A 17783-nucleotide genomic window follows, 5' to 3' on the forward strand; every position below is an offset into this window, starting at 1 on the left:
AATGAACATGCATGGATGGAAAAGCATCAGCAAGTTAAGCGTCAGGATACTGGCAGAGAAAGTGCAATTATTGGGGTTGTTTAGCTGAGTATGTTAATCTAGTCTGCCGGACTCGTTGATCCTTTATCTGACTGAGGATTGTGCATCTATGGCCCTGACCATGGCTCTGAAATATCAGTACTATAGCCTAAAGGCTCATTTATACTCCCTTTACATGCAACAACTGATACGATGATTGTAAACGTCTCTGCCCACATGCTTCCATACGTCCTTTACGTTGGCATGGATGTTAAACAATAATTCCGCTAGAGGGCACCATAGAGTTCAAAGTTTCTGACAAGAAAAAACATCGCAATGGCGGAGGAGGTCATAATAATGGCCCTGCTACAAAGAGGTCAAGGCGCCACTGTAGACGGCGGTTGTCTGTCAGGTCAGTGAATGCATCACAACAGGAGGATGGAGATTTTTTTTTTTTTTTTTTTTTTGACATTACCAATGAGAGATTGACGTCTTTGTGGCTTGTTCATAGCTTCATTTAGTCCATATCTGTAAGCTTCCTGAAAACATGCAGAAATGCAGACAAAATGAACACAGTATAGAGAGAAGGCTCTGTCTATATCCATATCTGTATTTAATGTTGAGCAGAAATGGGCCTTAACTGTGCTGTGCCTTGACAAATTCATGGTGCTGTCCATGGTGCTGAAGCAGCAGATGGATTTGTGCCTTTTTCTTTTAGTCCAGTGCTTGAGTGAGTTTTGTCTTGGATCTGTCATGACCTTTAAATCATACACCATAAATACTCAATTCTATACTATAATGAAGCCCATATACTCTACAGAATAGTGTCACCTTCACAATGAAAGTGACAAGTATCAACATACAGGTGGATCAAAGAGACACACTATTGCTTGTAGTATTTCTATTCCTTTAATATTTTCATGATCCTTCAGTAGCGTCTGTGCTGCTGAAAATACACCCGGACCAAGCTCAGATACCTCTATAACAAAAATATTTTGGGGTGATATGACTACAGATATTTAGTTTTTACTAGATGTTTGGAGTAACCTGTGAGTGGAGCAGGTAATGTGACCGAGGAAATTAATTGTAATACTGCAAATTGTAGAATTTTAAGTTTTACTTCTGTTTTCATTGCTGATAGAGTGCAACATAGATCGATTTAGATCAATGTACATACACCTGTTCACCGAAGAGAAAATGCCTCACTCTTTGTAACTTGGTTATCATGACAGCACAAATGATTGATGTGCTGTGACTTGTTCCAGTTGCTCAAACTGGAGAGAGAGACAGCGCAGCAGACAGCTTGTCTCTGTGCCACGACAGATTATCACAACATTCCATAAAATGTTGAAATCCCACTAGAGCGGTGGTAAAAATGTTGTAGTGGGCCCCAAGCAGGGCTTAAACTGGGAAGGTGTGGGCGGGGCCTAAACGGAAGTATGTATTTTAAAATGAATATGTGTTCAGAAGCTGCTGTATTTATTGTTTATTAGAAATCTATTTACAGAAAAGCGTCAGGATTGAGCTTCAAATCAATATTTTTTGATCACAAGAGTAAGAGAACTATTTACAGAAAAGGTTGTAGAAGTATGAGGTAAAACGTATGATCTAGTTCTCACAATTTTCAAAATTACATTCAAAAGAAAGAAAACGAGGGAGAGAGAGAGAGAGAGAGAGAGAGAGAGAGAGAGAGTGTATGTGTGCGTGTGCAGTCAAACGCGTAGGCTATATAACAATCCAATAAGTATATCCTAATAAAAAGCCTAAAAATAAAGCCTATATATTTAAAGCCGTAATTTGTGATATTTATAATATTACTTATTTTATTTGCTTCAGTGAGAATAGGTGTCAGGCACCTTAATAAAATAAAAATAATCGTGTCCCCTGTGTTTTCAGCAAATAAAGTATGTGTGCTTGTGTGCTGGGAGATCCGATCAGTACAAATGCCTTTATGGAGCAACAGTTTATTTTGTGGCGGCTGTGCTAATATCGTGCTGGTGCACCACAGATGAGCCTATAGCACGTATGGGAAACACCGTCTTACCCAATCAGCAAAAAGGTTTTATTTTCTGGTCAGCACTGATTCCCTACTGCTTCATTATTTGCCTCTTCATTCAATTCACTGCAGTCCTGATTGCTCTTGTTTTGCTCTGATGTTTATTGCTCTCCATTTTTGCCCGCAGACTTTATGCAGAACAAATTCCTCCAGGCTGGGAGGAGATGGCTGCATCAAATTCATGCTTTGGCATCGCTGCTATGTGGCATTTAGTTTTGTGATGAATGTCTAAGACTGCATGAAACTGTTCACACCAGATCATTTGAGACTCCAGCAGCAAAAAGTGCTTGGTATAACGAAGTACCAGTGGCTGCAATTTGTTCTGCACGAAATCAAGAACTTTATTAGCTACAATATAAAATTGTAGTGTCACTGTACAGAAAGTTTTTATGTAGTTAGTTAGTTAGTTAGTTATTTTAGAAATAGACATTGAAAGACATAATCCAATAATGAATTCAATGCATAACAAAAAGCTTAAGAAGAATTAATGGACATAATTATTACCACAAGGGCAGTATACTGATAATGCATTCATAAGGATATGTGGAAAAGATAGAAAAAAAGACAAAAGAGAATAGGCTAGGTTTTTGATAATGTCTGTGATAGATCACTTAAATAAATCTCTTGGTCGCTCAAATGTAACCTTCAGTTTTGAGTTTACCATCATGCAGTTAGAACGTAATGGATTTTTAATCAAGGTGAACTCCATGAAAACTATCAGGGATAGTGATTGGCTATTCAATCCTGACTTTATATTCTCTGTATACAAATGTGCAACGAACTCATGCCACCCCATGAGTTAATCTTCCAATTTATGAAGTTCATACTTGGAAAACCTTACGTCTTGTTTGAGCATTTTCAGCAGCAGCAACAAGACTCTGATAAGGGTTCTCTCTCGGTTTACATAAATCTGTCTCTAATCCCAAACCCAAACATCATTTTTGATAAATGATTTGACCGTTTCCCATTCTATCTGAAGATATGCTCAAATCCATTTCATTCACAATAAAACAACCTTAGATTATGAAAAGAGTGTAGTTGGCGTTAGATAAAAAAAAAAAGATAAGATAAAATTGCTGATTTATAGAAAAACCACAGATATTATAGACAGAAAGGTATCTGAAGTACAGATATGTAATTCTCATTGCAGAGTAAAATGATGCCACAAATGTTTAATAAAAGAAAAGCCTCAGCAGAGGCACATGTCCAGTCAGCTTTGAGAAAAGCAGAATGTGAGCAAACACAAGGGGCTTTTTACTAAGAGATGTAGGAACACAAAGAAGCCACTCAGTGAGCTGCCTTTTAACATACAATTCACTTAGGCCTATCATTAAATCTACCACCATGACATAATGGCTCCTTCTGAATAATGCTTCTCAACATCCTCCACTATTTACATATAAAACAGCAAGACACATAATAATGGATCTTTTGATAAAAGCTGCTCACTCAGCCAGAACAAATACATTTAACAATGGAAGAAATACCTATGCGGGTTATGCACTTCTGTAACATGTTGACAGCCATTAAGTGTGTTGAGCACCATGCTGCAGAGCATATCTTATTACAAGTAGCTCCAGTAATAAATCCTTGATTAGATCACTGCAATAAATATTATATTGGTAAAACTTCCCATAGATTAGCACAGAAGCTGAAACATAACATGGCCTTTAGCATAATAGTTTCTCAAACATGAGAACAAAATAGAAGACCTGAAATGTATCTGGACTAAAAAACTTCAATGATGCATAAAGGGTCCAATGAAAATTTTACAACCTATTGGCATAAATGAGAAACATGTGTGTGTGTGTGTGTGTGTGTGTGTGTGTGTGTGTGTGTTTTTCTATGATGTAAAAATATGCTTTGCCCTTTGAATGTGATGCCGTACATTTGAATAGGTTAGTTGTATGTCATCACATATATTGATTAGAGCACACTAATCAGCTTTCCTCATCCAAGTCCTGGTCTCTACATTTGGAAGAAGGACTTTTTGACTCCAGTTCTGATTTTGAGAGGTAGATGGCTGGGATGCACATCTTGTTTTTGCTCCTCTAAATACATGTGAGGCAGGTCACTAAGTCTAGCAGCTGTGAGGCATATCATGGTGTCTCCATTAATAACGGCCGGCTATACATTTGAATTTAAGCATGGTTTTCAAAGCATATGGTCCCGCTCTTTAATTCCAAGTAAGAGATGGAGTCTTTCAGTCGTGACGGTAAATATTGCTCTTGCGCCCGCTGGGGACCCCTTGCAATTTGATGAGATCAATCCGGAAATGATGGGAGGTATTAAAATCAAATTATGACACTTCCAAGGTTAGAAGATCGATCAGCAGCTTTCTATGCTGCGCTACACACCAGCTATTATTGATGAGCATGGTGTTGTTGAGTACTTTAAAAAAAAAAAAATACAGCAGTACTCTGCCAGTATGTTAGGACAGCGCAGAGTTATTCGTCTTCATTCCTTTGTGTGAGAGGGATTCATTTGGTCCCTAATGATAGCAATTTGCAGGCGAGGGCATGCACTGAGACGGTAAGCATGACAGATGTCAAATGTGTGAAGTCCTGTGACAGGTGGAAGAGCTCTGTAAATTAAATGGTCCGTTTAACACCAAGGTAGGTTATTTTTATCTGCACTGAGCAGTGTTAGGGCACTGTGACTGGAGGATACCTCGGTGGTAACTCAGCTGGACAAGAGAAAGCTCTGAATGAATTCAACATATGGTTTACCTAATTTTTCTTCTCTCTCTCCCTCTCTCTCTTTCTCTCGCTCTCTTTCTCTCTCAATTGCTGCAGGCTGTGGAAACTAACCTGGCATCCAAGGACAGCCACTGGGTGTATGCCAATGAGGTGAGGCCAAACACAAACACACATTACGCAGCAGAGTGAAATTCAACCTCAGAGTCATGATTCCTGTCCTTTCTCTTCTACCCAGAGTCTCATATGTAGCCAAGGCACGTAGAAAACCAATAATGCTGTCAATCTGCACTTTCATATCCATTCAGATTAGCAGGACATCACAACTTTTTTTTTTTTTTTTTACTTTTTTTAATCTCTGCTGCCTGGGGGGTTGGGCCTTTGTTTCATATCATATAATTGCATTGCCTTTGACTGTTGATGTTAGCGTGTCTTCTCGTCTGTACCTGTTCTCTGTGTATCAGACCTAAATGGTCTTTTAAAGTGGCTGTAACAGCACAAAATGCAGGGGCACTTTGTGAATACAGAGCAGCGGTCTCTCTCTCTGGAGCCTTAGTGCTTCAATGCTGCATTTGCATTGATTCACGGCGATTTGGAGATAAGAAGTGGAAGTAATTTGATTGGCCCAATGCTAAAAACATTGGATGAAAGGCCTTAGATAAAAGCATGCTCCCAATTGCTCTACCTGGAATATTGGCTTTGCTGTGCTTTATAGGAGCACTTTGAAACAAATGATATGCATGCACCATCTAACCCCCAACCATTTTCTCTCTCTCTCTCTCTCTCTCTCTCTCTCTCTCTCTCTCTCTCTCTCTCTCTCTCTCTCTCTCTCTCACTCACACACACACACACACACACACACACACACACACACCATATTTTATCCATAAGTCCTCATGAAATATCAACATGTGGCTGATAGCAGCCTTTCATCTCAACCTCTGCTCAAGATCCAGAGCATAAATTGCACTGATCCCCCACTACTCCAAGGAGCATGATCCATGTATGTAACCCCAGATAATTAGGCAGGATTCAAAGCATTTATTGGGAAATATGAGGGAAGAATTATACTGAACATGCATATGATTCAGTGTTGGAAAAATGTAATCCAACATGCTTGGCAGATGAACTATTTTAGCTTACAAGTTTACATAACCAGAAATTAGATAATAACGGACCTTCATATTACGTGCTTACTTGTATGCCTCATTAAGTTAGTTGTGGTCCAGCATGTTTCATTATCTTTATATAATACACAGAAATATTGATGTGCAACAACCTAATATGTTATATTAGATATATTTTTTATTGTTTTAGTTTATTTTATTTTGTTATTTTGTCTTGCAGCTTAAATATACACATATAGAAATATTGATTTACAGCATCAAATGAGACCCAAAGCTTTCATAACATGCCATCTTAAATAAACATCATTTCATGTAAATCTTTAAAAACATTTCACATACTTCCATGAGACTGAAGGATATAGTGCATACATACAAACACATTCATGCTTTCCCAATCAATTAGCACAGACATCTAACAAGGCATTAAGTTTAATAACATCAGAGTGGCACAGTATTAGCTAATGGCATGTTAATTTCTAAGACATTCCCTTAATGGTTGATGTGGTGTGGCATATTGTAGACTTATCTCCCTGTGATACGCTGCTAATGGAGAACAGTGTGCCTTTTTGTATCTGTGAGCTGCAAGATGTAAACTCCATCTCTCTCTCTCTCTCTTTCTCTTTCTCTCTGTATTTTTTCTCTGCTTTCTCTCACATGCTTTTTTCTTTTCTGCCCCTCTCTCTTTCCCTTTTATTTATCACCAAAGATGAACTTCCCATGATGCTGAGGCTCACCTTGAATTGAAAATAGCACAGACATGTTGAAAAAAATAACACAAAAAAATTGATTACCACTCATGCCAAAGCATTTCACACACAGACACTGGCCTTCGGAGTGCTTTTCCTGTACAGGAAAAACTTTACAGAAAAACAGAATTTGAGCACCAAATCCACCTTTTTGCTCAAACCCAATTTTTGCCACTGAAAGCCACAATGGAAATTGTATCCTGTAATGCATCTGGCTGCATATGATTTATCACAAATTCTTTCTGATTTTAAAAGGGATGTGTAAAGCCAATTGCTTTTCATTAGGTGGTGGTTGGATTTCTGAGAAGTGGCTAACATGATTGAGTATGCATATTCTTGTCTGACTTTTTAATCCAATACCACAAGTGAGAGCACACAAATACACCAGGCTAATGTACGGTGTGTGTTTCTCTTAAAGAAGAAGGTAATTTCAATGACTGCATGACAAAATCCTGCTGGAATATACCAGCAAAATACTAGCATCTGTCGGTATTACTTTTTGCCCCCTGTATGTACCAACAGTCCCCGTGGGTAGACAACCTAATACAGCTGCTCGGACATGGTGGAGTGACTGATATGAGTTGTGACAGTCATTTAACCAGGTAATCTTCAGCCCCAATGCCGCCTGACCACCCCATCAGTTCCCCAGGCTCCTGCCAACCCTGAGACCCCACGTAGTCAGAGGGAGGTCTCATGTCTCATTCAGCGCTCATGACAAGCGGTTATGTTAATCTGCCACCAGCGGCAACATGTGGCACAATGAATGTAGTTGTCATGTCAGACATGTGATAATGGGACAGAGTCAGATGGATGGGGTTGCAGGCTGAGAAAGCATAAGGCATTAGGGCTTTTGGGAACAGCTAGAAAAGAATAAGAATATCCAGCTAATACCCCGGTAGTTCTGTAATTTTACTCACAGTTGGTGCAAGCCTTACAATGACATTACTGATGACAGCATGTGAAATAGTGCACGACAGCATGACATAACTTCATGAGAAATCCGCTTTTCAGTGAAGTTATCGCTCACACACTAGGGGCCAGATTTACTAATGGAGGCGCTATTTGCCCTGAATTTTGCGCCACATTGTGCCTGTGGTTGTTGCCAATTTAACGCCCTATCTACTAAGAATCAGTATGAAAATGAACACAGCTGTAGATTCCCCAACAACGTGATCAGTCACCGGTGCAACATAAACACCTGTTTTGCACATCTTTCTGTTTAGAAGCATATATCCATTTTTGGCTGGTGGGATCAGTTTAATCTGTTTTCCATCTATGGCACCATGTACATTTGGAAGCCTGCTATGCTGTAAATGAATCTGGAGAAAAACTCAGGAAAGTAAAAACTTAACTACTCTACATGTCTGTTCTACATGGTTGCTTAAGAAGGCTTAATATTTTTAGGTCAGAGTTACCTCTGATGAAAATATAAGGAAATAAAAAAACAAAACATCTGCCACTGCCTGCTGAGACCCTCGAGCAGAGACGAAAAGCTTAGGGAAATCCCCACAACAAGTGGCCGACGGTCGGTGCATTTGTGGCGACAACACTGCTGCCAACAGCAGTATCAGACCGGAGAAAGTTGGGAGTGTTTGGAATTTTTGAGTTTCAAATGTAAAATGTCTTGCCTTCGCCTGGTTCTTCACAATAATTAAGATTGTTCCATGCATTAGTACATGTTTGTGCCAAAGATAAGACAAGCTTTTCACAGTCCTTAAATAGCCCACGCAGTCACTGAGTTGGCGTTTATTGTCAGCCTTGAATCAGAATAGATGATTCATTTCCATAATCCTCTTCCAGCGTTTTAGCTTTGAGAGGGAACTCCCATAAATGTGTATGCAATGAGGCAGAGTCACAAAAACCAACAATAGTCCTTTTTTTTTTTTTCACCAAAAGAGGGTTTGCGACGGCTCAAAGCAATGGCAATGGCAATTTTATTTATAGAGCACATTTCATGCAGAAAGCAACTCAATGTGCTTTTAAAGGAGATAAAAGAGCAGATCAAAATATTGATAAAAATAAGATAAAGTCATGATAAAACACTCAAGTATAGATCAATATTGTGTTAAAATTAAAATTGTGTATGTTCCACTTGTGATAAGATTAAGAGATACATGGAACATTCACAGGCTAAAACATAGGTGCACAAAATTGCACATTGCACAAAATTGCACAAAATTGCACAAGTATGCCAATGGGTTATGCACACAAAGGCTTCAAAGTCATAAACATGTACATGCGTTCATAAAAACACAGATACAAGTACATGCACACATAGAGAAACACACTGCTCACCATGTAGACCAGTAAAGCTTTCTTACTCAATAAAAACTACTCCACATGGCTGTTCTACATGGTTGTTGCTTTAGTTAACTCCGACCTGTTTGTGGCTGCTGCCAAAGACAGACCACTTATCTCAACTCTTCTGGGTTGTGAAGAAACATTTTGAGCTTGAGATCCCTTGGGACATGAAACAAAAGAAAAAAGCACACCGTATTCTTAGGAATTGGAGTGTAACATTGCAGCAGGACTTGATGTGAACATGGTGGAGGGCACAGGGATGACAGGCAGGCATCCCTCTCCCTAAATCACCCACTAAACCAGGGTGCTGCTGTTGCTGCTGCCTACGCATGGAAGGGTGTCTACGTCTGACACTGTCTAGTGGGCCTAGATAGATGGCGCATCCTGGGAGGATTTGTTGTTGTTTTTTTCCCTCCAAGATGGGACGGTGACACCTCAGAATGTTTGATGGATTAGGAGGCGCTGGCTGGCGTGACAGAGTCAGGGAGGACAGCCATGATATGACTGATGTCTTGGGTAACTGCCCGTCAACCAAGTCAGATGGAAACCCCATTCTGTTGACACTATCTCTGCCACACCAGACTTTAGGATAGGGAGGTGGACTTTTAAGAGACTACATGTGAAAAAATAAACATTATATTTCTCAATTAGGCACAGGAACTGAATTTCGCAGAAAGATGTTCTGGGTAAAACGAGTGGAACAAATAAAGCAACACTATCGCTACAGAGATGAATTTCGCAGACCAAGTCATAACTGGATTCACGTGCACTGACATTATGGAATTTTTTGATGTTGTCCTGGTTATCTTACACTGAAGGTGTTTGCTGAACATTTATGCAGTTCAGTCAGGCAACTAACCTGACTGCATCACTCCCCGCAGATATGTTTACGTAGAGATATTGGGGAGTGATGAGTAAATACTCCCTCCTAGCCGGTGCCCACATACAGGTGGATGCCGGGGTGGTGGTGGGGCAGAAAAACCAGGCAGCAATGCTGATGCAGGGCACCAGAGGCACTGGCACGTCAGAGAGAGAGATAAGAAATTTCTGCGGCTTAAATAGCCTGCAAATTGGGAAAGTGTGTTTGCCAGATGATATGAAGAGTGAAGCATGTCACATGGCATGTCACATGTAGCAGTTCAGCTCAAGTTGCCTGAACTAGCTCACAGGCATCACTCCATTTTCACAACATCATGTTTTAAGATATCTCAAGACAGTATAGAAACTCATATAAAAACCATTTGGCAAATTGCTTATGTGTGACACTCCCATTGTACGATATATCTTATGTGGCTGTTTTACTCGACTATGTCTGTACATATAAGAGCCATTTGAGAAAATTACAATTTGAAGAGAAACATGTACGTACAGGAGGTAGGTAGTTAGGGATTTTATTTATCCACAAGGGAAATTACTGCAGACTGAGGCATTTACAAGACAAGACAAATACATGATAACCTCAAGGAGCATAAGGTAGCCTATATTATCTATAAGTATATAGAAGGGATAGTGCAAGGATAAAATCATAAAAAGACTAAAAGGATAAAATAGCCAAAATACATTGACCAGGGTATAATTTAAGTTGAAATTAGCCTAGTCAGAGCACAAATAGTAAATTCTCATTGCTGTTTGAACCATATACAATGTCCAAATGGAAATGCATGTGCATGTGTTACATTGAACACACCAGTGCTAAAATCTGTAATGATTTGAACTGTGTTGTATATCAGTAAGTAAACAGCATTAGGTTGGGCAAACCAGTGACTTGTGGTTTGCAGTCCATATGATAATTTGCCCAGTAAAGGAAATATTATATGCAGTAAGTACCTTTGACTCCTGAAAGTAGCTGCAGAGTCACAAAAGCAGTATCTGTGAGTTAATTTTGCTGCATCAGTGCAAGAAAAACAATATGACTGAAACAGAATGCCATAATGAAAAGTATAATTACAAAAAGCACAATAATTACTTAACTAACCTGTTTTCTGCTGGCAATGCTGGAGAGAATTATTAATAAAGAGCACGCTTTATCATCATTAGCGTAACAGGCTAATTAGGTTCGAACGATCCTCAAGAAAGTGACTCGAGGCCTGAACTCATGTAAATCTCCTCAATCTCACAGTAACAAAAAGCACTAGGAAGGCTAAAGGTTTCACTTAATGCCATATATAGCAATAGCAGCTGGTAGTAATCACATCTAGACTAATGGCAAACTCAAAGAGGAAAAGTGTACTGTACTTATTCATTTTTACCAACTCTTAAACATTAATCTTTTCCTTGTAATTAGTATAGCTAAGTGCTATTTGTATAGGAATGCAAGAAAAAAAGACAAAATTTCATAAGATTCAAAAACTTAAAATTGAACTTTGGTCGAGTGTTGGGCTGTGTAGTTACCTAAAGGACATGATGTGAGTGCACATGCTGGTAAAATATCCTCACTACTTAACTGGTGCTCCCCTGGGCTATAACAGGTAAAAATAACAATTTTAGCACATATAACCAAGTGCAAGCAAAGTGGTTTATGCCAATATAAAAAAAAAAAAAACATGTCCCAGTACCCATTTTTCAGTGTTATTACATTTATTTATTTGTGAAAGTACTGTCAGGTTTTTTCTTCCTCAACGGACTTCCTGCATATAAGTGATTTAGACAACTACATCTCAGATGTTAGGGGTCAGAGGCTCACAAATCAACAAAACAATGCAATATATATGACATATTTTCTACCAAAAACAATGTTCTCTTTCTCAGCAATACATTGAGAGGACACAGAAATAGCGGTATACATATAGCCTACTTTGCAGGCAAGAACAATCCTTGTCATATTAATCTAGCTACAGTATTTTCCTCTTCCTCTCTGACTCTCATCACCTCTCACTTTAGTTGCCTGCAGTTTCAAAAAGCACCTTAACTTCTAATTAAATCTCCACAGTGATTACCGGTAAATTTTTTATTTATTTCTTGTAAAAGATTAATAACGTTGACTGAGCAGCACAAAGAGGATAATTTAGCCTATCTGTCAGCTTAACTTGATTTGATTAATGTATTTTGGTGGTCGTCTGTCATTGAAACATGGCTGTGCTGTGTTTGCCGTTTCTCGTGGTGAGAGGGTTTCCTCGAGACCTCCAAGGAGTTTACCCCCTGAGTTGATTTTGTAGCTAACAGCAGATTTCAAAACCCTGAAAATTTCCATTTTTTGTTTGACTGGTGATGTATTACTCTCAGACATTTCAGACATATTTTCATCTGTCTTACTGCAATGAATATGTACACCAGTGGGATTCGCTGCGCTGCTGTACTTTTATCAAAAATCCATGTGCATGTTTTATCATGCAGTTTAATGCAATGATACGAAGACTGCTCACATCAATGTCTCTGTGTTTCTCTGTAGATGCTCACTATATTTCAGAATGTGTCAATACATAATTGACAAGCTGCAAAATATAGTTGCCTGCTTGATTTGTGTCATGTTGTCCTCCCGGCCAATCGCATAGTGACAACCCAATGGCATATTGGAAGTGCCGTTGCAATGGGGGTTGAGCAATGATACCACATCAAGAAGCCGTTATGCGTCTGTCTATTATATCCTTTACATAATTGGTCTTTTTGTGAGTGTCTATTATACAAGTGGAATAAGTAATACTGGTTTGCTAATTGTGGCTTAATGGTCTGTACTGTCCCCTCAAAGGGAGATAAAGAGGCCTGCAATTGGTCAGCCATATCCCATTGGTCAGTGTCACTGCCAGGTCAGGTTGTGACACAAAGGTCACCTCTGATGGTGGAAGAACAGACTGGGTGGCACAGGAAGTTATTAGCTTGGACGTGAGGTTACAGTTCCCTGAACCATGCAGCATAATTTATCTGATTAATGTGACATGGCAACTCATGAATATTCATATTTTACAGCTGACTGACTGTCAAGAGTCAGAAATATGAGGATAAAACTAGATGAGCCAGAATCACCTGCATTACTCATCCTGTACACAGTTTAGAGATTTGGGAATACTATATTTGGGAGAAAGAGTGCACCACATTGTCACATAATTCTCTTCTAGGGCTGCCCCCTGAAAGCTGATGATTCAAATCATCTATCATAGACGTCCTGCTGTTGGCTGAGAAGTGGAACATTCACTTTTTTATTTATTTATTTTTAAGACAGTCAACGTGCATTGCAGCGCCACAATAAATCAGATCAAATGTATGTTTCTACCCAGGTGCACCTTCATGATCAAGGTGACAAACGGCAATGTGTGATCACAGTCAGATCACAGGGGCACACAGTCACGCTGCTGCCGGTAGTTCTCCTATGGTGCTCCTGCTCCTGCGTTGCTGCTGCTGAAAATACACCACTGCAAGAAAAAAAAAAAAAATCTACAGAATCACTGAAAGGACTCTAAATTTCAGCCAATTTAGGCCTAAAGTGTTTAATTTACTTAGTTATTTAATTATGTACAGTCTGAAATGTTTGAATAATAAATTAGAACTTCATTTAACCAGACATACCTGTGCACTACCTCATTATTCCATCCCATTATTCTGGCAAAGCCGCAGGGGGTTTCGAATTGGCTGGTAATTAAAACCTTTATGTAGCTGTCTTAATGAATCTTATAGGCTTGAAATGCTCAGATGTGTTTGTCTCTATTGCTTTTGATTATGATTGATATAATTGCTTTGATTAATATTAACTTGGTCTATCAACATGTATATGCCGTGGGGTGTGGACAGTGAGGCTGGGCAGTGGAAGGGAAGCAGTGGAAATGGAAGACAGAAAGAAAGCGCACTGAGACACAAAGGGTGTGAAATAAGATCGAGCAAGATAGACTGCTGGGTGAAGAAAGGTAGAGAAAGAGAGGGAGAGAGAGAGAGATGGCAAGATAAAAAGAGATTGAAAAGGCACATAAAGAACGGAGGGAGAGAGGCACTGTAGTACACAGAAATGAACACCGGTGGAGAGGTATAGGGAGCACAAAGTCCAGGAATAAGAACACAGGGGCCAGTTCAAGAAGGAGAGTTCAAAATGTCTGATGGGAAACATAGAAGAGAGCAGGGATTCAGGCACACATGGTGAGGGGATTTAACAACCCAAGCAAGTTTTGTTGTAACCCTGCAGCTGTATTGTCAGACATTGTATGACCCCAACGTTTCCCAAAGGGCTCTCTGTCAGTTTCAGCAGTGACCATTGTCCAGCTCTGGAGAGTTGCTGGCAGTTCAGGGTCTCATCACTATTGATCTGATTCTGCTAAGGGTGGGTGTCCAGTGACCCTGCACTCATACACTCCTCACTGACTTTGTTTGCATGCACAAAAAGGCCAAGGGTCACATCCACTAATATTGCAGAGGAGATACTTGTGATATTGTTGTTGGGATATTGCTTTGTTAATTTGACTGAAACACAACAATCATAAAATATGCAGTATTGTTATGTAATAATTTATATAAAGCTATTGGATATTTAATTAAAATTCCTTTATAAAAATTTCAAAGTATAATAGCCTAATGGATTCAAGGCATTAAAAACATGAAAACGAAGCTTCTGTTGATGAGTGAAGAAGTCTGGGTTTATGTCAAAAACACCAAACCCGGTGAGCAGAATGGTTTGCATTTCAAAATTCAGGGCATATCACTTGTCCACCCCTTTACTTTTTCATCACAAACTTTACCTCACCTCGCCTCACATCTAATTACTCCGAGTTCTGTTGAAAGTCCATGACCTGCAGTTGAAGTGCCAGTGGCTATGGTAATTGCTCAGGAAGAAGGCAAAGCGGCGCCTCAGAAGATTTGTTTCTCAACCAAAGTTCCACTCAGCAAACTGCCTGTGTCAGAAACTGCACACTCGTGCTTTGTGTCATGGCACAGCACCATGCAAAAATTCAAATGAGATGAAAAGTGCAGCTCGACTTTGTTTGCATTAATGACCAAGGCCATTCCAGCTAAATTTCCTCCTGTGCTGTCTCCGTCCTCAGGAGGTAAGCGATGCAGAGATGATGGAGCTTGTCCACAGCTCTCTGGGCCGCATGACCATCATTCGTCAGATCTTCCCGATGTGGAGAGACACCAACATTCGCTGCATGAGGAACAATCATCGCATCTCTTCCCTGCTTTGTGACCCACAGGAGGGCTACCTGCAGTCCCTGGAGGTACAAAGACATTTTAGTGTGGAAGCATTAGATATGATAGTGCTTGGCCGCCATTCCCACTGGTGTGTTTTCCATTATAAATGCTTGTGGCTCATCTGAGCTGTGTTCAAACCCACATAACTTTATTTTAAAATGTAGTGGATATCCCAAAACGCAAATATGTCCTGCTGAGCTACAGGGAAATGTGTGTAAAATGGTGTACAAGTCATGTAGACTTTTCTATTTGATGCAGTGGTGCAGAAGTAAAACAGTGGCATCTTGCATTTGATGACTGCATGCACTCAACAACCAGCAGATAGAATACAGAGTACACTATATTGTTATATTGTTGCATAATATAGACGTTTTGTCTTACTTTGAAGCTACTTACGGGAAAAATTAAAGTTTAAGGGGTTAATGTATCAGTTTACATTGTGACATATATTGACATAATGCCATACATTCATAGAATATATAGATGATGCTTGTTGTCATTATACTCAGGTACACTGAATTTTTAAAAAGAATTAATAATGCTTATTGCAAGTACAAAAAGAGCGTATCATCACAGAAAACAGCATATTGATCTTGGCTGAAATACAGTAACTGCACCTCTACAAATGCACAGTCTTTTAGACACTAAAATATGTAAAATGTATTAATAAAGTGTTGCTATCACGTTCAAGGTATGATGGATGTACATTTATTGAGTACTGTTCCATGCGGTGGTATTGCTGTCCAAGCGTTATTTCGGTGTATTTATAATAACCACCATGTTTCATCTATGTTCCAGAGGAAACAGGTGGGACACTTGTTATCCCTGGCAGCCACAGTGGCAGAAACATAAAACAAATATGGTGTGGATCTCATTTGTTCTGTGCATGGTGCTTTTGCCATAAGGGCTTATGGGTGCAGTTCCAGCTTGATTGCCCACACTATACTAAAAGCACAGTATATGCACCCATGGACTGATATAGCCACGATATAGTCTGCCAAGTGGTTTACTTAATATGAATGCAACTGAATATGGACTTAACTCAATAGAACAGTTAATTTCTAGTGTCTCATATGGCCATGAATATAAAAAATGCATATTATTTGTTTCAAATTACTCAGCTAACACAGATGTACTACTACTAAGGGCTTCCATGCTTGAAAGCGTGCTCTTACACAGATTACACTACCCAAGGTTTGTATTAAAGGTTTTTCAACCAGGAACTGATCACAAGGTGAGGTCACCTTGATACTGAAGGTCAGGGGAGGGAAGATATGCTCCTCAGTATTACTACAACTTCATTATCACTCTCACATTTCCTTCCTTGGTGCACCTCAGTAACCTTGCTCGTTCTTATTTCATTGGATATAAAGTTATGAGTGCCCCTTTACACATCTTAGAATGTTCTCTATCCATCTGGAGTGGAATGACTGTGTTCCCTGTAGCTCTATTGAAATGTTCAAATTCCTTTTCATCCATACTCCGGACAGATGGCAAAACCATGTGGTGTGTGCACCCACGGTTCTCAATAATTCACATGAAAGAGGGTTAAATATCGGGTAATGGCAGTTAAAGCGTTCGTCAGAATAGTGAAGCACGGAGGAGGCTGGAGAGCTTTCCTATATTAATTTCTCCCCTAATCATTGACTGTGGTGTGATCTCAGAAACCCACAGCTACTGACTTAGAATTCACCTGGCCTTGGCCATCAACTGCTGAGATCAAGGGAGAGAGAACTTCACTTGTATGTTCAGCAAGTGTTTCATGACCTAGGTCTGCACTCATCTTGAACTCAGTGTCTGGTGTGGCAACTTGTATTGATTGCCTCCATGAGTCTCATGTTTTCATGAGATTTGACTTAACCTGACCTAGAGGAGCCATCAAATCCACAGCAGCACATCAAGACGGGGGGGGATGCACACATTCAACACACGTTCTACTCTGAAGTGCACTGAAGAAAGCAGCTTGTAATCAGCTGTCCACGTCTACAATGTATTTCAATGTATTTATTGTGAATTTAGCCTTTTCCTTGTGATGGAGACCTCACATCTACCTTAAAAAGAATTCACTGTTACCACCTGTGAGAAAGGCAAATCCCAAGACTATTCAGCAAAGCAACCTTCACCTTCATCAGACTTCACTGCAAACTGCAAAGTTCCTGTGAGAGTGAAAATGGTAAAGATTGTCCACTAATGTCAGAACTGGGCCGCTGCTGAGTTCAGCAGGTCTGGCCTTTTCACTCTTCAGTATAACTGTAATCCACGAGGAAACTCTTTTGTCTCCTCACCAAGAGCTGCTGTGACATTGTCAAACTGGAGAGGGACAGTTCACCAGGGTCACCATGCTTTTCATGCTCTCTCCAAGCCGGGGAGACGAGCATTTATCCCCCACTGAGAATTTCATTTCCCATATAACCTCACAAGGAACAGAATGGCAGACAGCTGCTTGCATGTTTCTGTCTGTGGCCCTCACATTGTTCAGCAAAATGTATGAGGTTATGGGTTATCTTATAGTGTATCTTGTGTGCATGTGTGTGTGTGTGTACTTGCATATACTATATAGTGAGGACCAGCATGCATATTTAAACAGTGGGGGCATTTTTGGGAAGTGAGGACACTCACAACTACAAAGGAAACTTCTTGCTTATTGATTAATAACACACACACACACACACATTTATGTGTGTGTGTGTGTGTGTGTGTGTGTGTGTGTGTGTGTGTGTGTGTTTGTGTG

At 39.8% G+C, this 17783-nt stretch overlaps 1 protein-coding gene across 1 annotated transcript in view; it reads left to right on the top strand.

Annotated features, from left to right (window-relative positions):
- Nucleotides 1-17783, top strand: part of grid1a (glutamate receptor, ionotropic, delta 1a) — a 96332-nt gene that overhangs the window by 44866 nt on the left and 33683 nt on the right. Inside the window, exons 3-4 of the mRNA XM_030070845.1 lie at nucleotides 4870-4923; nucleotides 14905-15078. Coding sequence (XP_029926705.1) covers nucleotides 4870-4923; nucleotides 14905-15078 — 228 coding nt within the window. The remainder of the gene's footprint in view (nucleotides 1-4869; nucleotides 4924-14904; nucleotides 15079-17783) is intronic.

This window comes from Myripristis murdjan, chromosome 15 (assembly GCF_902150065.1).
Source record: "Myripristis murdjan chromosome 15, fMyrMur1.1, whole genome shotgun sequence".
Classification (NCBI taxonomy): domain Eukaryota; kingdom Metazoa; phylum Chordata; class Actinopteri; order Holocentriformes; family Holocentridae; genus Myripristis; species Myripristis murdjan.